Source organism: Geospiza fortis, unplaced genomic scaffold (genome assembly GCF_000277835.1).
Source record: "Geospiza fortis unplaced genomic scaffold, GeoFor_1.0 scaffold391, whole genome shotgun sequence".
Taxonomy (NCBI): domain Eukaryota; kingdom Metazoa; phylum Chordata; class Aves; order Passeriformes; family Thraupidae; genus Geospiza; species Geospiza fortis.
The window spans coordinates 800,181-820,592 of NW_005054472.1; the positions used below are offsets into that span (position 1 = coordinate 800,181).

General features: G+C 48.9%; 1 protein-coding gene across 1 annotated transcript in view; it reads right to left on the minus strand.

Annotated features, from left to right (window-relative positions):
* SYT6 (synaptotagmin 6) overlaps positions 1–3,381 on the minus strand; it is a 35,850-nt gene extending 32,469 nt beyond the window's left edge. Inside the window, exon 1 of the mRNA XM_005428100.3 lies at positions 3,059–3,381. Coding sequence (XP_005428157.1) covers positions 3,059–3,212 — 154 coding nt within the window. The 5' untranslated portion in view covers positions 3,213–3,381. The remainder of the gene's footprint in view (positions 1–3,058) is intronic.
* Between the last annotated feature and the right edge of the window lie 17,031 nt (positions 3,382–20,412).

A 20,412-nucleotide genomic window follows, 5' to 3' on the forward strand; every position in this document is an offset into this window, starting at 1 on the left:
CCAGCAGGACCACTGAAGCCCTGTGTCAGCACCCTGTGTCCCAAAGAACCTGCTGCAGCTCCACTCCCATGGGCAGAGAGGATGGGAAGAGGGGACACATCACTGTCCCCACAGTCCTGTGGGGTCCTGACTCCCCTGCTCCACAGCCAAGTACAGCTGCACCACAAACCCTCTCAGCTACACCCAAGAGCTCCCACTGCTCCACCAGGGCACAGAAGGGATGAGCCCATCCCCTTAAGGGCCATCACCTGAGGCAAATGCTGTCCCCACAGCCCGGGTGACACTGCCAGCTGAGGCCTGGCAGGGAAGAGAGCGATCAGATGGAGGCAGCTCCGGGGGAGGACTGGAGACAGGCACAACAAAGGGATGCTGCAGCTCGCTCCATCTCGGGCCAGCCAGGAGCTCAGCTCTATTCCTGGCACTGCCACGGGCCCAACTGCAGGGAGAGCTCCCCCTCACAGCCCCCTGACAGCAGCACCAAAACCTTCCCCAGACAAACTCCTCATTTTTCTGACGGGTTTGGCTGCAGGCGAGGCAGCAGCCTGCAATCCTCCCTCCTCTGTTGGGTGTGCACAGAGAAATGCTGCAGCTCGGCTGCTCTTGTTGGCTGTGAGGAGGAGATTCAGCTGTTACATAACCAGGGAGTAGAGGTGCATCCACTCCATCCACAGCAGCCCTTTCAGCCACTCAGTCCAGAATGGTTTAAAAAAAAAATTAAATCACCGCACAAAAACTTACTCTTACATAAACTATACAGTAATATTTTTATATTCACAGGTTTTTTCCACTCTTGGACACAGCTCAAGAAGGCTGATGATACCTGGCTCCACACATTCCCTGAGGATACTGCTCCCCATCCACACATGAAACAGCAGAAAAGACCAAGCTGCCCCTGTGCTGAGCTGTGCAGGAGCAGCCTGGCTCCAGCTTTGGCAGTGCTTCCTTCAACCTGAACTCCAGCAGGACACTCCACAAGCCAAACTGATCCAGCCAGCAGTTAATAGATTTATCCAGGAGGCAACAAACTGCCTGAGAAGCCAGAGACTCCACGTGAAGATGACAAATAAGGCCAGTTTGACTCCAGCAAATTTGGTGTTTGGCTGCTGGGGCTGTGCTGCCTGCATGGGGACGCTCCAGCAGGAGCCAGGGCTCCTCTGCCCTGCTCCTGACACAGCACCTGCCTGGTGCCATCTGCTCACCTGCACACAGCCCCAGCTTCCCCTGCCTGCCTTTGTGAGGACAGGTTTGCTGGGTCTGAACATGGGACCGCAGCCAGCCCAGAGCAAATCTGCTCCACGTGAGACTTCGGGATAAAATGGACAAGGCATCAGTGCAGATAATTAGATAAACATCCAGACACTGATGGGGAAGGCTTGGTACCTCTGTGACTGTGTTAGTAAACACTTGATGCAAACAGATTTTCCCCCTTGCTGGAGCAGCTTTACAGCCAGGAACTGAGAAATATTGGTACTTGTCAGGCCCAAACTGTGTCCTCTGTGCTGTCTAGACATAAAAATGGGCCCAGTCATGCAGAGCAGAGACAACAGCCCTGGCTGCTCGTGCAGCCAGCCCAGCACAACTCGCCTGGGGCACTGGGGCTGAGCACAGCTCAGAGCACACAGACATTCCCCCTGCTAAAGGCAGATGATGATGATGATGTGATCCTGACATGAACAAGAGGTCCTGGACAGGCTGCACAAACAAATGCAGATCTGTCATATCAGGGTGGACAGAACAAGAACAGCATGGAGTATTTCTGCTGCAGAGTCAGGAAAATGTTAATTTTGGTGCAAGGTAAAGAATTCCAAATTGATGCAATAAGTTTGCAAGCTGTTTGCTCTATTTGCAAGAGCTGCACAGGATGTGATGTTTAAGGACACAACCAGCCATGGTAAGAGGCCTCCAGAACAGGCAGGTATAAAACAAACTCATTTAAAGAGGAGAATTAAGTTCCAGACAAAGTGGGATGTGGAAGGAGGCTGTTTGCCTGGAGCTGTCAGCAAAGCAGTGCTGGAAGCACCACTGCAAACCAAGGGCTGGCAGAACCCTGGTGCCCTGTGCCCTGGGGGTACCAGCTGCACCCCAGCATGAGATCCTGGCACAGAGGGGCAGGAGAAAGGAAGGGAAGGTGACACAGAAAGCCTGGGACAGGGATTGATGGGCAGCTGTGCTGCACAGTGTGCTCAGCAGAGGAGGAGAGTTTGTGAAAATTCATGGTGTAAAAAACACTGTGAAATCCACTGGGTTTACAGATCATTGCCTGCAGGAACCTCAGAAGAAGCCCTCTATGAAAATGTTGGACTATACAAATAAACAACTTTGAGCAGGTTAGCAATAATTCTAAAAGCTTTGAGATTTGAGGTTTTGTTCCTCAGCACATGAGCCTGGGTTCCAACTGCTCCTGCCAATGTCTTCTGAAGTGACAGCAGCAGAGCTCTGGGGTGAGCAGCTGTGAGAGCAGGTGGAGGGAAAATTCCCCACTTTGCAAACAGAGCTGCCCCTTTGCTCCTAGAGCAGAATTCCTGCTCCTGACTCATCCCTGGCACACCAGAGTCCCTCCCTGGCTCTACAGCCTGACCAGGACCAGCCTGACCTCAGGCAATTCTCAGGGAAGGTAGAGCACACATGAAAGCACACCAAGATCCCTTACTGGTGAACAGAAATCCATGCAATCCATGGGATTCCCTCCATTTCTCAAGCATCAATCAGTTCCTGCTGTCCCAGTGGCTTCAGTAGGCTCTTTACTGCTTTTTGTTGGTTTGGTTTTGTTTCATATAGGACAGGAGTCTGTGTTTTTGAAAAAGGAACTTTATCTTGGCAACTTTATCCCGGCTGTCCCCCCGTGCAACCACCCTGTTCCACATCAACAGGTGAGGCAGGACTTGAGCCAAAACTTCACCATGGAACATGTGGAAAGGGAAGGAACCCTCCCAGAGGGGTGCCAGGACCAGCCCCTGAGTCCAACACGGAGCTCCCAAACATTTTCCTCCCCTGTAGGGGATGGATGTCCCTCCTGCCTTCCACAAGCACCCTCCAGCAGACGGGAGCAGGGCCGTACCTGGCTCGGAGATAATCAGGCTCTGGTCAGAAGGCAGCAGGAGGAACTCCCTGCAGGTGTCCAGGTCCAAGCTGGGCAGGCTTTTCTTCTGGCACAGCTCGGTGAGGATGCTGATGGCCCTGCGACAGCGGCCATCCTCCCTGGGAGCGCTCATCGCCCCGTCCGCATCCTCCGCTCCCTCTGCTCTCTAGGAAGCTCTCAGCAGGAGCAGAGGCTGGGCTCGGGGCTCAGCACAGGAGCAGCTTCACTCGAGTTCCATCCTCTGCCGGGGCAGCACCTGCTGGGACACGCGGAGCTGCCCCAGGGCCGCTGCTCGGAGCCGGAGCCCGCAGCCCCCGGCGCTCCCGGTGCCTCATCGCCTCTGAGATCACAGCTCTGTTTACTGCCAAGGCTGCTCCAGACAAAGAACCTCCTACCAAACTCAGTTTCGTGCCCTCCACACGAGACGCATTAAAGCTGCAGCCCAGATAATTCCTTTTAACCCTTTCGCTGCTGCCCTCTCTCCAGGTGCGGAGTTTGGCGTCCCAACCTTGGATTTTGCAAATAAAAATGAGTGGTGGAACCTCCTGGCTGAGGACAGCACATCAGCAGAGAGGAGGTACCAGAGTGCTCCCACAAACACTGCACAAACTACTCACAACTGCCAAAGGCAGCAGAAGAAAAGCTGCAGGTTTTATTGATTTGTTTGTGCTGTCCTAACACACCAGGCTGCAGGTGGCAATAGAGATTGAGAACGCCGTTCTAGTTCATAATTAGATTTTTTTCCTTTTACTTTCCGCAGTATTTTTTTATTCCTGTTGCAATTTAGCAGGCAGGTCATGCCACACGACAGAGCATATATTTGACAGGCAATTGTGGAGCAGGCAATTAAAATTATGTACAGCAGGATGACTTCTTGCAGCTTGTACAAACCTAATGAGCATTGTGGAGAGCCAGGGTTGAGGCTGCACAGGTCCCTCAGCCCCACAGCACAGCAGGGCATGCTCAGATGGTGTTTGTGGTTCTGTTAATGACCTGCTGGAGCACTGGGAGCTGTCACAGCAGAGTGGCGCAGGGGTGGCACCAGCACCCAGGACAGCACAGGCTGCCTTGGGCACAGAACCTGCTCCACACCCCATTCCCAGGCTGGACAATTCCTCCAGCTCTTGAGTTGGTGTGACACAGAGGGTGTGGGTGGCACTTGAGGAGCACAAAGGCATTGTGCCCAATACCCCTGGAAAGCTGCATCAGGGCCCTTTTGGCCACCCTGGTCCCTCCTTGGCCACACCAAGGTTTTTTGGACACATCACCAGAACATCCCTGCTGTCCCCACGTGGCACCTGTGTCTGGCAGAGCCAAGCTCTGCTTCTCCCAAAAACTTCTGTTGCCAGGACGACGTGAGTGAAATCTTTTATTTAATCCAGTAACTGGTCACAAAGGGAGACTTTTAATTAGAGGGAGACTTTTAATTAAAGGGAGACTTTTAATCAGCCTGGCCAGTGCTCCATGAGCTGCTGCTGTGGACAGGCTGAGGCACAAGTGCACCCTGACAACTCCTCCTGAAGGTGTTTGTCACCTGTCACCTGCAGCCAGCACCAGCAGCCCCAGAGGTCTGTGTTTACTGGGAAGAGGTTCAGACACTGGGAGCTAAACCAGAAACTTCCCAGAGGTGAAGCTCAGGTAGAGTTTGCTTTACATTTAGATGACAAACTCCCGAAAGCCACTCACCCACTTATTTTTTTAAGAAACTTGAGGCTCAAATGACGCCTCAAACCTGAGATTTGGATCCATACAACATCTGCTTGGTTGGGGAGGGAACAGCTCCTCTTCTCTGCTCCTCCTTTCACTGCCTGCCCTGGGGCATTTGTGTCCCAGAGTCCCAAAACCAAAGGATTTGTACCCAGGGGGATGCAATGAGCCCCAGGCATCACGTCATGTCTCCAGCACAGCAACAGTTTCTGCCTGAGCCACCAAAACTGGCACCAAGAGAGGAGTTCCTGGAATATATCAGTCAAGTCTTGCATCTGAAATTTGAATTTATCTTGAAGGGATTTCAGCAGACAAAAAAACACCGCAGCTAAACCCTTTGAAAAAGGTTAATGCCCAATTGAGAGCTTGTAACACAGAAATCAATAATAAAATTCAATTATTTGGGGGGAAAAAGGGTAATTTTATTACAAAGGTAATACCAAGAACTTTTACTTTTAAATTTAAAGTCACCTTGGGTCAAATATTCACCTTGATTTACATATCAGAGGATTCCAGGCTCACTGGATACTAATAACAGAAGATCCTGCATCCATACTGTCAACAAATATTCCTTCAGAACAAAAACCAGATTTTTTTACACCTTGTACCTTTGAATTTATGTCATACACACTCTTTAGTGTCCAGCACAGAAGGCTGGGAAAGAGCCAGGTGGGAGCTGAAAATCCAAGCACTGCTTTTCCCAAGCAGGAGCTCTGCTTCCCAATTTTCCTCTCCCACATCCACACACACCCAGCAGCAGGGGCACAGATTTTCCCTCTCATGTCCTGCTGAGAAACTCCCACTTTGCCCCATGGAGCAGCCCTGGAGAAGTCAGATTCCATCCCCAGACCCTGCAGCTCCCTCCACCCCTCCGGGCAGCTCCTGGTCTGGCCAGAAATTCCTTTTTCCAGCTGCCTCAGACTGAGCTGGCACTTGGAGACCCAACTGCTCCCCAAGCTGTGTTTCCACCTCCCAGTGTGAGAAGAAGAGACAATTCCCGAAATCCCAAGGAGCTGGCAGAGCTGATCCTCTGCAGGGGCTCAGTGGTGTTGTCTCATCCACATCCCCCCTGGCATTTTGGGTTTCCTGTGCCTGGCAGAGCTTTCCCTGCAGCTGCCTGCCCTTGGGATGCCTCTCCCCCACAGGGCAGCATTTATCTCCCCCCTGATCCTGTCCAGTGTCTGGGGTCACACTTGGAGAGGCAGAGCCAACAGCTAAACACAGCAGCTCTACCCCAGGAGGGCTGGGAGTGGAGTAAACTTTGGGAGAAAGTGGCTCAACAGACTCGACAAAGAAATGAGTTCCAGGCAACACAGCAGCTCTTGAATTACCTCTGAAACAACCCCTGAGGACAGGAGCACAAAATGAATGAAAACTGCAAGGAAAGAAGGAAAACTGCAGCTTGTGGCTGCTCAAGGCTGCTCAGTGAGCAAGGCTGGGAGTGGGAAAATTCCTAAAATCTGAGAGGCACGAAAGAGCATCATTTTCCCTGCAGAAAAAGCAGAAGCCAAGCACCAGAGACAGCATTGCACAAGCATTTGAGGAACTGGGAGGTTTTACAGCGTGCTGCAATTGGATTAATGAGGGTGGTGTGCTCCAGACATATCCACTGGAAGGGATTTTTATTTATTTCAGGGCTGGAACAACCTGGGCTAGGGGGAGGTGTCCCTGCCCATGGCTGGAAGGGGATGGGCTCTGAGATCCAACCAAAACCATTCCATGATTCCATGAATGTGCCACTAAGTTGGAATCCCAGATATATTTGTCCAGCTGAGACAGAACATGCTGTTCATTTAATCCGCATTAGGATCTATTTGAAGCTGATATTTTTATTTCTTAATAATAACCAAGTCTGGAGAGGGAGCAGCAGCATTTATTTGTGCCAGCTCTATCTAATAGCATGCCATTGTTTACTTTCCCAGTTAATATAATAATTGGAAACAGCTCACAAAGGATCCAGACCTTCTTGCCAGGAAAAATGACGTGGATCTGGATCCTTTGGCAACGGCGCCGAGTCATCTGTGGATAAACACAACATTTGGGATTGCTGTGCCCCTCCACACACTTCTCCAGGGTGGTGGAGCTGTGTGAACAGAGAGAAACCCAAAATCTTCACCTCATTCCTGCCTGCACAGAGGAGGAGAGCACCTTATCCTACGGAGACAGCGAGGGAGATTTAGTTGAAGTCCAATACAATTAGTTTAAAAAACAATTACTTTGTGCTAAGTATCAAATCTGCAGCACAGAGCAACAGCAGAAATATAAAGGAAATATCAAGATTCCCTCCTTGTGTGTTCTGAGTCTCTTCTGGCTGTTCATTCCCTGTGGAAATGTGGGGGTTGGGAGGAGTTATTTGATTAGAGACACTCCACTCCTTGAATATCCAGGAAGGAAGGAAGGAAGGAAGGAAGGAAGGAAGGAAGGAAGGAAGGATCATGCTGAATTTGTAGCCTAAAATGAAAATCCCTGGACTGCAGCACGAGCACTCTCTGAGATGAGGAGTTTAAAGATAAATAACACATTTCCCTCCTGGGCACAGCCTGGGAGGAAACTGCTCAGCCCAAAGGCCACAGAGGCAGGGGGTGGCAGTCCCTGCTGCCAGCTCCTGTCCTGCAGTGCCAGCGAGGCATTCTGGGCAGGGCTGGCTTCATTGGATTCAGGGCAAGGAAATGTGGCTCTGTGTCCTGAAAAGCTCTGATTCCAAGAGGCATCTTGGAATATGCTGTGTTGCACACAAAGCTGGAGCCAGGGCCTGGGGGATTTGGAGCTGTGTGCATCCAGGCAGGAAGAGTTCCAGAGGCAGGACTACCACCAAAAGCTCTTTCCTGGTGGTGAGACTTCTGAAATACATTTTATTGACCTGGAATCTTTGCATATCCTCAAGGTTAAAAGTCAGAGCCTGACTTGGCAGGGCTGGAAGCTCTAAAAAGCCATTTCTGCTCCAGCAGCATCAGATGGCTGATGGTATCAGCTGAGCTGGGCCCAGGAGGCACAGGATGAGCTGTGCTCAAAGCCATTGTCCAGAGAGCTCAGGGAGCTCTGACCTTCCACAGCTGCCTTTAACAGCCTCAATAAAATGAATGAAGAGAAAGCCTGGCCTGGCTGAAGGACCCAGGGATGGGCTGGAGCTGTGCCAGGGCAGGTTTGGGTTGGATTTTGGGAAAGGTTCATTCCCCAGAGGGTGCTGAGCACTGCCCAGGCTCCCCAGGGAGCTGCCAGAGCTCCAGGAGTGTTTGGACAGTGCTGCCAGGGATGCTCAGGGTGGGATTTGGGGGTGTCTGTGCAGGGTCAGGGGCTGGGCTGGATGGTCCTGGTGGATCCTCCCAGCTCAGGGCGCTCCATGGTTCCACGACTTGGCAGCCTGGTGCCACCCTGTCACCAGCCTCTGTCAGCCTGGCAAGCTGGGCTGATTTAGGACATAAATTTCAGGAAGATTATGGCAGCAAATCCCTGGAATGAGCGTTAGGCTGGGATTAGACCCATTTCAGTTCCTCACCCTGGCTCAAACAGTTAATCCTACCTCCCCAGGTCAGAGTGGCTGCTGTTGGTCCAGGGCTGTCAGAAGGCTCAAGCTGGCCCTTGCCTAAATGTTAATGATCAATATTAACACATCCTTTCTCTGAGAGCAGATGAAAAACTGCTCCTTTTAGGGTCTCATTTCAGCCTTCTGTGCCACGGACACCTCTATCAGTATCACTGCATAATTTATTTTTAAAAGACTGCACCTTCTTTGAAGGCCAATAAAATGCTGGTGTCAGAACCCAGAAGAGAGATTAAAATTTGTCCTTGGTTATAAAGTGCTAAAGATTCCTGGGAAGCCTTTGCTGTCACATCCTGCTCAGCCACTGCAGCTGAGGGGAGCAGGAGGAGCCCTCTGACATTTAATCCCAGCAGGCTCCAGGTGGCATCCAGGGTTTCCAGAGCAGGACAAGGCTTTGGCCTTCAATTCCCAGCTCCAGCAGCCCTGAAATGAGGGATTTTTAGGTTTGAAATGTCCCCAGTCCACACAGCATATGGCTTTATCTCAGCACCATTTCCAGCAGGAAAGAAGAGGGCATTGGATAAAAGGCCCTGGATAAATTCCATGTGTCTGCACAGTCAGAGATTGAACACATCCATCTGCAGCCGCCTTCCAGTAACACCTGGCAGGGAGGGCAGGAGGTCCCAAGCCCCACATTCCTTGGAATTAACCCAGGCTTTAAACCATGAGTGTTTTCATGGAAACCAAAAAGCAAAGCAGGATATCCTTAATCTCAACCCTCTGGAAGAACCACTCTAAGTTGCTGTTTGTAATGAGAAATAAGGAGTTATAAGCTGGTTTGTTTTTTTCCCCCAGTGTGCTAACAAATTATTTGCTGTATTCTGGTTATTTTTATCTCTCCCAGTGGAAATACAAGTAATAAAAATAGCAGTATTTTATAACAGGGAAAACAAAACCTATGGTGCACAATTGTGCCTCGGAGAGAAAACGCTGTAATGTTTTTATTTCAGGAGAACATTAACATGTGAAAAGAAACCTGAGAGCTCCTTGATTAACCTGCTCCAGCAGCCTCCAGAGAGGAGCATGGATGCGCAGGAGCTGCTTTTCCTGGGCTGCTGCTTCCCACCAACACTTTCAAGGAGCCAAGTCTCTGACCAAGCCTCCTTACCCCTGGCTCTCCTGCTCTCCCAGGCACCTTCCAGCCCTTGGGAGTGGTGTGGGTCACAGCCATTCCCAGCTCATCCCACCCAACCATCCCAAACCTCTTTCACAGACCCACAGCCAGCAATCCCAGTGTTTTTTCCTGGTTAGAGGCGTGTGGATGTGTGTGGAGGAGCTGTTTACACATCCAGCTCACCCTCAGAGCCACCTCTGCAGGGAGCTCCCCTGGGAGCCCAGAGCAGCATTTGCAATACTCCTATTAATAAAAAGAAAAAAGAGAAAGCCCTTGTCAATCACTTCACTACTTAATAATCTCCTTCCACAGGTGACAACAGACAGAATCCTAAATGACAGATGTGCTGGCAATCATGTCCCCAAGGACCCTCGTGGAGAAATAACCGGGTTCAGCTGAGCCATGCAGCACGTGGGCCTTTCCCAGCTTTGGTTGCTGCTGCATCTGCTTTCCCAGAGCTCCATACCCCCCAAAAGAGGGGCACCAGTCTGGAATGAGGCTGTCCTTGCCAGCTGCCCATGGGCAGAGCAGGAGAGCCCACAGCAGTGGGATGGTTTGGGAGGGAAGGGCCCTTAAAGCTCAACCAGTGCCCCCCCTGCCACGGCAGGGACACCTTCTTCTATCCCAGGGTGCCCAAGCCCTGTCCAGCCTGGCCTGGGGCACTCCCAGAGGAAAATTTACAGACTGCCTTTCCAAACACAAAGGTTCTTACCCTGGAGAGAGGCTGGGAGGGTGGGCAAGGGGATGGTGCAGGAAGAATTCTCTGTGGGGTGTTGGCTGCTCCTGCCAGCATCAGATCCCAGGGCCAAAAGAGTTCACTGGGATTTTTTTTTTTTTGTTTAAGTGTCTTTTCTTACTGATAAAGTTATTTCCCAAGGCTCTAAATGACAAGAGACATGGGCACCCTGCTGTTAGCTTTGGCAGAGAGTTGTGTGCTGAGTTCATCTGCTGTCTGACAGTCAGACATCCTCCCAGCACTGCCTCAGAGCCCAGCACCAGGGCAGGGCTGCAATGGGATGGACTCTAAGGTCCCTTCAACCCACACCACTCTGTGATTCTGTGACTCTCAGGACTCAGGAGCAAACAGGAAAGAACATTGTTGAGTCAAAAGGAAGAAGTAACTCATCAGGGAACTGAGGATACAGGTCTTGATTTGGATGAAGCTCTGCCATCTTACAAATGTGGCCCCAATAAATCACATTTCAGCCATGATTCTGCAGCCAGAAATCCTTCCTGTGAAGCCACTTGCTGTGCCCATCACCCAGGAAAGGCAAGAAGGAGAGAGATCCTTGGAACCACAGGGCAGGACAGAGTCTCCAGACCCACCAGCATAACTGAATTACTTTCCACAGAATTCAGTTTTCAACAGCCAGCAGCAAATAAGGTGGCCTGGCACACTGATGTTCTGCTCAGCCACTAGAAGGACCCTGGGTCTGTATCAGCAGGAGAATTAGGTTGATTATAACTGGGCAGGAGATTAAACTGGTTTGACATGTCCACAGTCACCCCCTGAACCAGCAGCACCAGATCTCCTGCTGGGAAAGGGAACTGGGAAGTGGAGGAGTTAACAAAGAGCAGGCTGAGGTTTTTCTGGACACCTAACTGGAAAAGAGAACTCTCAGACAGCACAGCAGAGGATTGAATGCTGACCACACACTCTGATTAATCAGGCTTTCCAGAGGGCAGGAGAGCATGGCACAAGGCTGGAAAAACCAGGAACAAGCTGCAACTTCATCAGGAGACCCGGACCACACACAGGAACCCACAGCCCCATCAGCTCTGCCAGTGAGTAAGGAAGGAAGAGCCAAAATGTCTCAGTTCCCAGCCATTCCCTGGGCCACACTGGGGGATCTCTGGGGTCGTCCCACAGGTACTCTCAGCAGGGCCTTGTGAGGGGGGCAGATGGAGCAGGGCAGAGCCCTTTACTCCAAGTGAATCTCTGTTTCAAAGCTCCTTCCCAGCCATTCTATGGGTCACACTAGGGGATCTCTGGGGTCACCAGGTCAGCAGGGCCTTGTGAGGGGGGCAGATGGAGCAGGACAGAGCCCTTCATTCTGAGTGAATCTCCTTTTCCAAAGCTCCTTCCTGGCCATTCCCTGGGCCACACTGGGGGATCTCTGGGGTCACCCCACAGGTTCCCTCAGCAGGGCCCTATGAGGGGGGCAGATGGGGCAGGGTTGAGCTCTTCACTCTGAGAATCTCCCTTTCCAAAGCTCCTTTTCCTTCCCAGCCATTCCAAGGACCACACTGGGGGGGGATCTCTGGGGGTCACCAGCTTAGCAGGGTCCTGTGAGGGGGGCAGATGGAGCAGGGCCGAGCTCTTCACTCTGAGTGAATTTCTCTCTCCAAAGCTCCTTCCCACCCATTCCGTGGGCCACACTGAGGGATCTCTGGGGGTCATCCCACAGGTCCCCTCAGAGCCCTGTGAGGGGAACATATGGAGCAGGGCACAGCCCTTCACTCTCTTTCCAAAGCTCCTTCACAGCCATTTCCTGGGCCGCACTGGGGGTGATCTCTGGGGGTCCCCCCACAGGTTCCCTCAGCAGGGCCCTATGAGGGGGGCAGATGGGGCAGGGGTGAGCTCTTCCCTCTGAGAATCTCTCTTTCCAAAGCTCCTTCCCAGCCATTCCCTGGGCCACACTGGGGGTGATCTCTGGGGGTCACCTCACAGGCTCCCTCAGAGCCCTGTGAGGGGGGCGGCAGATGGAGCAGGCCCAAGCTCTTCACTCCGAGTCAATCTCCATTTCCAAAGTTCCCTTTCCTTCCCAGCCATTCCCTGGGCCACACTGGGGGATCTCTGGGGTCACCCCACGGGTGCCCTCAGCAGGGCTCTCCCCACCTGCAGACCCAAAACCGAGAGTTTCTGCCCCAGAACGGCTCCTGCTCCCCCGGAGCCCGGCGTGCAGAGCGCTGTGCTCACAGCACCATCTGCTGCCGCCATCCGGGCAGCAGATTTTAAGGAATGAGCAGTTAATTTGGGGATTCTTGGCAAGATGGTGCATGAATTACACACCGTGGTCCCTGCCTTCATGGTTATCCAGAGCTCTCCGTGCTTCCCACCCCATCTCTGAAGCAGCAGCACATTCCCTGAGCTCCTGAGCTGACCCAACCCCAGGCTGGCTCCAAATCTGACTTCAAATCTGGCTCCAAATCTCTGATTGAGGAAGCAGAATTCACCCTGAGCCTGGGCCCTGCTGGTTGCAACATGTCCTTCCTCTGGAAACATTTAGTGCAAATAGAGAAGATGAAGAATTTACATTTGGGACTGCCTGGAGACACAAACTCAGAGAGGAAACAAGACTCAGTTTGGAATTTTGCACCTCGTTTTGCAGTCAGCAGCAAACCCCTGTCAGATCCAGGGCATAGACCATGTTGCTGTGCCTGGTGGCAGCTGCAGAACTGCACCAAACACGGCTCCAAAAGAAAATTCCAAATGAGTGGGGGTTCCAGGCACCTTCAGAGCTCTCTCTTTCCTGACAGGAAGGAAATCTGAAACAGATGCAAGCTGCAATGCCGATCCCATTGTCCACAGCCCAGCCAAAAGGTGTATCCCAGCCCCATATTCCCACAGTGGTGGAAATCTTCAAAATATGAGACTTCCAAACAGTTCAGAGCATTTCTTCCACCACAAAGTCTTTTGGGTTTGTCTCTGATATACAAGATAAAAAAATTAAGATACTCTGAGCCGGGCAGCTGCTGGACAGGTTTAGTTAGGGTGGCTCATCCTGCCCAGCCCCAGAGGTTGTGTTTGAGGGAGGGCAGGGGCTGAGCTGCACAAACAGCAGCAAGTTCTGCCCCTGGGCAGTGCTGGGGGTGCAAAAAGGGCCAGTCAGCAGATCAAAGAATCCTAAAATAGTTTGGTTTTTAAGGAACCTTAAAGCTCATCCCATTCCTGCCATGGTCAGGGACATCTTCCACTATCCCAGGCTGCTCCAAGCCCTTTCAAGCCTGGCCTTGGGCACTCCCAGGGATGGAAGATGAACATCAGTGCCAGGATGAAGCAGCAGATACAGCCCGGCACACTCTGCCTGCCCCTTGGTGAGGGGTCCCCCAGCACCCCCAGCCACTGTCACCCAGCCTTGTGCCATCTGCTCACTGAGGTTCTGTGCTGAACGTGCTCATCTGATGTGTCAATGAGAGGAGCAGGAGTTTATATCCCTGGTTTTAAACCCTGCTAATTTAGCAGACATTATCCTGGTTCCTAAGCATTAACCCAGGTGGAGATCAGCCAGCGCTGTGCTGCAGCCCATGGGAAGCAGTGGAAGGTAATTTGGCCAAGAGCTGTTTGCTCAGCCTTAAGTGCTTTGTTCTGCTCCATCTTCTCCACCAACACTGAGCAAAGGACACAGGAACAGTCAGGAGTGCAGTTCAGCCCCTGTGAGTCTGTTTAGGCACTGGAGTGATCCAGAGCTCACATGGGGAGGGAGATAAATCAGGGGAAGGAAGGCCAGTGCTCTGGAGGAGATCCAGACTCATCATCTCAACCCTCAGACAGCAGTAACTCCAAAATCATCTGTGTCTACAGAGATATCCACACCCTGGAAGTGTCCCAGGCCAGGCTGGACAGGGCTTGGAGCAAGATGGGACAGTGGGAGGTGTCCCTGCCATGGCAGGGTAGAACTGGATGAGTTTAAAGCCTTTTCCAACCCAAACCATTGTGGGATTCTGTAACAGATGTGAATTCTACAATAGCAGCAAGGGGTTGAACAGTTTAGCAGCCGTTTCTAATCCTTGGTAGGATTTTGGGATGGGATTTTTCACCCTGGGTTGAAATGAAAATTGGCAACTGTATGATGGGGTGAACTGCTCAGTGTCACTGGAGCAAGCCAGGAGAATTAATTAAAGCCAGGAGAACTAAACCCAGGGCATTAAGAGACAGAAAATCCAAGCAAGCCTGAGCAGAGTCAAACAGAGGAGCTGCAAATGCCAGATGCCAGCCCAGCCACAAAGGCCAACTGCAGCCACCCAAAGAGCTGCAGCAGATGGGCTGGCAGGGCTGCAGCAGATGGGCTGGTGGAGCTGGGAGTGCTCTGGACACAGCCAGGCAGCACCTGGCAAAGAGAAACAAACCCCCTCCTGAGACCTTGATGCCTCGGGTTTAGCTCTGTGCTGCTTTAGTGTGTGGGTCTGGGCTTCACACAAGAGGATGGCGAGCTCTGTGCACAGAGCAAGAAGGCAAAACAATTCCTTCTCTAGCTGGGGACCAAGGACAAATGATCCAAATCTCAGGCCCAAGAGCACAAACAACGTGGGCTGGAGAGAGAAAAACAAGGATGGGACTTCATGGGCTGGAGCTGTAATTGGACAGTTAACTTCAATATGCAAATGGAGCAGAACTTATAAAAGTGTGAGACCCCGTGACTGGTCATGGATTTTGTGACCATTTAGGGTCATCTTGGGTTCATTTTTGTGACCATTTGGGTTCATCCTGGGTTCATTTTGTGACCATTTTGGTTCACCTTGGGTGTAGTCCTGGCTGGGCTCTGGTGCTGCCCAAGGTGGATCCATTGAGGAAATCCTTTTAATAAATCCCTGCTTTATTCTTTAGCTCTGTCCAGTCTCCTTTCTAACTCAGTCTTCACAAGGCATCAGGATCCTCACTGCTGCTCTGGCAGCTCCAGGGAGGCTGAGCAGGGCACTCCCACCCCTCATGCCCATGCAGAGCCAGTACCAGCTGTGCTGCCAGGGTTTGGCCTGAAAGTGCCACGGTTCAGGTGCAAACCAATGGGTCTGCAAAGAGACAGGAGCAGTTGTTGGTTGGTGTAAAGTTGTTTATTGCAGGAATACATCAGCCTCGAAGGCGAGGAGTTCAGATTATTAAATCTGGGCTAAAAAAACCTAAGTTTTCTGCCATAGAGCCCTGATGTTCTGAGCAGAAGCAGCAGAAGCTGCTACCACCTTTTATTTTTTACCCCAGTACAGGGGGATTTTATTCATAAATCATCCATTCAGCTAAAAACGCGATTCTACAACATTCTTCTTACACCTATCTGAGCTTAATTCCAATGTGAGAAAGCAGTGTCTGTTCTTAGCCAAAATGTATACAAATAGTTCTATCTGTTCATTCAAATGGTTCTATCTGTTCATTCAAATCGTTCTATCTGTTCATTCAAATCGTTCTATCTGTTCATTCAAGTGGTTCTATCTGTTCTATCTAGAAATGCAAGCAATGTTCTGCTCTGGAGCTAAGTTAATTTTGTGAAAGGTAACACTACGGAATGTTAAACTAGGCTTTAGGGCTTTTTACTAGCTAACAGTCTCTTAAGGCACTTCAGATATATTTCTACTTATTTAAAACTAAAACTTACACTCCTGCTTCATGTCTGTGTGGCTTGATATATTTCAGTTTCTCTGAAGGTTCCATTTCATTCCTTTCTCTCTCTGAGGGACTCCGAAGGTTTTCATTTGATGCATTCCCCTGGGCAGGGAGCAGAGCCCAGCAGGTGCAGCAGAGAATGCAGGTGTGCTTTGTTTCAGCAAGAACAGAAGCTCCAGTGAAGCTCACTGAACCTTTTCCTGGAACACAGCTCTCATCAAGGAGGCCCTGTGACACTCAGCCACCTCAGGCACTCCAAGAATAAACACAGAGTGAGAGAAAAATTGGAGTTGGTTATGAGCCTGAAGGGAGCTACTGGTACATAACAGACCTGCCTGGATCAGAGCCTTCAGCTGGGTTTGGAAGTTCAGACCCACCCCCAGGCTGGGAGGCATTCCAGGGTACCAGAGCTCTCCCTTACTGGCTGCAGAAAAATTATTCCAAGGGAACTTTAGCTGAGGTGTGTGAAAAATGGCCAGATAATGTTGGCTCTCACATTTATGTATTAGATTTTGCATGTTGTTAGTGATTATAAATATTTAGAAATAGTACCAGTTAAAAATAATATATAATATGATGTGATATGGTATGATATGATATGGTATGATATGATATGGTATGATATGATATGGTATGATATGATATGGTATGATATGATATGGTATGATATGATATGGTATGATATAATATAATATAATATAATATAATATAATATAATATATTTCAGCTTAAGTATGCACTGTGTTGCTCATAGAAATAGTAGTGTAATGAATATAATATCTAAGTATTGCTTATGGAAATAATAGTGTGATGAGTGTATTGTATTTCAGACCTTAGGAAAATATAAGATTTTATAAAAAAAGGCTTTTGTGAAACTAAAACCAGTGTAAGGCCATCCACTGACCAACCTGTCCAAGTGGTAACTGTGACACAAAGCAGAGCACTGGAGGACAATTAGAGAATACCAAGTTAAATTTGAGGACAATTTGAGAATACCACGTTCAAATTAAGGAGGACGCACTGAATCCTTAGCAGAGGATGTGAAACAGCAGGATGCAGGCACAAGAAGAAATAAAATATATTGACCTGACACCCAGGACGTCATTCAGTGTGAAGAAGTCAAACAAAGGAGTTCCCAAAACATCAGAAAGTTCACAAGAATGTTTGAAATTCAAACAATAATGCATGAAACACATGAATCTGCATGTGATGTTATAAAGATAACACTGTCTGTATGTACCTGTGTGTTCTTTGGCTGTTGGAAGTGGATTTGTAGAAAATTTTTGAAACTTGTTTCTAGCTCCATTTCTCTCTTGATAATGTCTGTCTCATTCCATGGCATTTCTAAGCCAGCATTTCTTATCTCAGTGTTTGCATACAGATGCACTCTGTGTCAGCCTTCTGTCAGGTTTGGAGAATTTTCTACAAATCCATTTCCCACATTTCCCCCTCTCTCTTGAACAGAAAAAACTTCTTTGATGGTTTAGAAGACTAAAAATAGAATAAAAGTTTTTTAAACACCTCTCAGCTGGGGTCAGAAAAGGATATAATTCAACACTGGATTTTTGTCCCTTATTTTATCCATTATTAAACTTTACAAAAATTCTTTATCCTGTTTTTCACAGGTGTAAACTCAGTCCCCTTCCTCCTGGCAGGTCTGTGCTCAGTGCAGGAGCTGCAATCATTCCTGGCTCCTGGCACAGCAGTCCCTGCTCCAGCTGCTGAGCTGAGCCCAGCCCAGCCCAAGACCTGCAAAGCTCAGTTCTAGCTCTGGTTCAGAGCAGGAAGTCAGGACACGGCTCCAGTAGCAACATCCACACAAAAATTGGGATTTACCAGCAGTGGGAGCAGCTCAAGGCGCATCCAGCAGCTCCAGGTGAGAGAACACAGCAGAATTCCATTTGTGCAGCTTTTCACTGCATGCAAAAGCTCCAGAGACCTCCCAGCCCTTGTGTCCCATGCCCAGGTGTAGATAAATGTGACAAATCACAAATGTGACATTTATGACAAATGTGATAAATGTGACATTTTTTGCAGCCTCAGCCTAGCTCACCTAGGCTCCTGCAGCCCAAATTTCCCCCTATTTCCACACTGCAGGTGTTGTCAGGAAAGTCTTGTGCCAGGTGTGGATCCGTGTCTGATGATGTGCAAGAAAGAAACTCAAATTGAAAGAATGATTTTTCTAATTTAATAGAAATAACCAACCAAAATGGGTTCCAAACAATGCTTTAAACTGAGCTAATACAACTTCTACAGCACATTCCAGAGCACTTAACAAGAAATATTTACAGGCAGCTAAAGTATTAAATAACCAGGGAAAGAAAAATTTGATTTTAATTACACACCAGCAAAAAACACAGGAACAGAACAATTTGAAACAATAACTCTTTTTTTAAAAAAAGAAAAAGTTAAATAGGATGATTCAGATAATACAATATCACAGAAACAGCACTTGGTTTTTTTTTTTTGAAGAATCATATTAAAAGATGAGGCAAGTTTATTATGTGCAAAATGAGCCAGCTCCAGTAATGGAAGCAGGAAATAATTGAAGAATCAAAGAATGCCATGATTTAACCCTTCCAGGAGAATGTTTACATGTACAACAAGCTTTGCACTGCACAAATCTGTATAGGATTATTTACAGGTGTCCTGGTGTTCTGAGCCTAAAAATCCCCCAGTGCAGGTGAGCACAGACGTGCAGGGGAGCTCACTCCAGACTGAATCCTGCCCAAGTCCAGCTTACAAAATATTCCAGTACCTCTCTTTGTAGAAATCCCATTCATTCTCAAGCCAGCAGCCTCCAGCTGTGATTTCACCCCACAGAAAAGGCCCAAACTGCATTTCATACATCTCACAGTCCACTTATAATAAAGGTTCCCAAATTAACTGCGATTTTGGAAAGCTGCTTCAATCCTGGTGCATCAGAAAGCACAGAAAAAAGGATCCCCATAAGCCAAGTGGAAGTAGATGGAAGAGTTACTGCACACACACTTTGAGAAGACAAAATAAATCACCATACCCAAAGATACAATCCATATGTGCCATCTGTGTAAACTGTGGCATTTACATTTTTATTTTAAAAAAGTACCTCCATTATTTGCTCAAACAGCTACTTCTTAAAAAAATATGAAACTTTCCCCAGCTTTTTAAAATAAAATGCCACACTCTATATTGTCAGGAACTGCTGCAGACTTTGTTTTTAAAAGCTAGGCTTTGTAATTTGCATACAAACTTACCTATAAAATCGTTATCCTAAGGAAAGGATTCCTGTCATGCTGGCAGGCAAATGACAAAGCAGTTTTATTGCTTTTTTCTGAGGAAGAGAGAAAAACAAGGAAAAGCCAACTGGGAAAAGCTAATTCCCAGTACACTACACAAACAGATTTAAAATACTGCTGCAATAACCTAAACTTTTCCAGGTGATAAACCAGAAATTTGGGCTCATTTTAGGGAGTTTTCCAGTCACTTGAAATGTTTGATTCAGCATGAAGAGTGTCACAGCAAAGTGCCACAGTGACATTCCCCACTGAGGAACAACCTCTCCACACTTAACTGAGCATTTTTGTTCACAGAAGTTGGGGAAATCCCCTTTTTTTTAATAATAGCTCTGCTTTATTGTGATCTAGGCCATTTAATTCCAGGGCACAGCTGAATAACAGCCCTGAGCCCATTTAGCTGTTGAATTCCCTCTCATCACCAGGAATCCATGGCAGGACAGCTGGGCACTTTGCACTCTCATTTCAAATTGCCTTTTCCTTCTTTGGATTAACTTAAAACTTCAGGGACAACAAAAATTCTCAGCCAAAATGAAGACAAAAAATTTTGGGAGTATTTTAAATGAGAGCAGAGTTGCACCAAGTACCAGATTCCTCCTGCCACCCCAATTTTACAGATTTCCTGATGTAATAATCTGTGCTCTGATTTCCCCAGGTAAAGCCACTGACACACTGCACACCCAGCAGCTGGCATGGAGAAGATGCCCAGAGAATTAATGTGGCTCATTAATACAAACCTACTAATGAGTTACACCAAAAATTGTTTCCACTGAGCAAACCCTTCCCAGCTCTGTGATGAACACCCAGACTACAGGATCAGGGAAGGGATTAGCAGACCTTATCTACCCTTTCAAACAATTTCAAACAGAACTTTGCTGCTTTCAAAACAATCACTGAATTGCTGCTTTGGGAGCTCAAAAATGAAGGGGAAGAAGAAGGGAATGTTTTGTTTCCTTGTATAAAAGAAACACTTGAGATTTCTTGCACACGTTCAAGATTCCACATAATCCTATGAGCACTGAGGAGCAGTTCTGGAGGGCCCCTGGGGTCTGTGCAAGGGAAGAACTCAGGCTCAGCAAGGTCCAGCTCAGCTGCACTCCTGGTGTGCAGAAGATGCTGAGCACGAGCTGGCCAAATTCTCCACTTGCAGTGAAGTGTTGGAGAGGCCACCTCAAAGGAAAGGCTGTCCCAAAACACTGGGAACTGCTCTGGGGTCTGGGTGGGGAGCAGAGAGTCCTGGTCCTGCAGCAGCCGGGGGGCACGAGCTTCTCTGGAGGGTTTGGGGTGAGTCCTTCCCACTGGGCTCCACCTGGGATCCCCTGAGCTCTGCTGGGATCCCCTGAACTCCACCTGGGATCTCCTGAACTCCATCTGGGGATC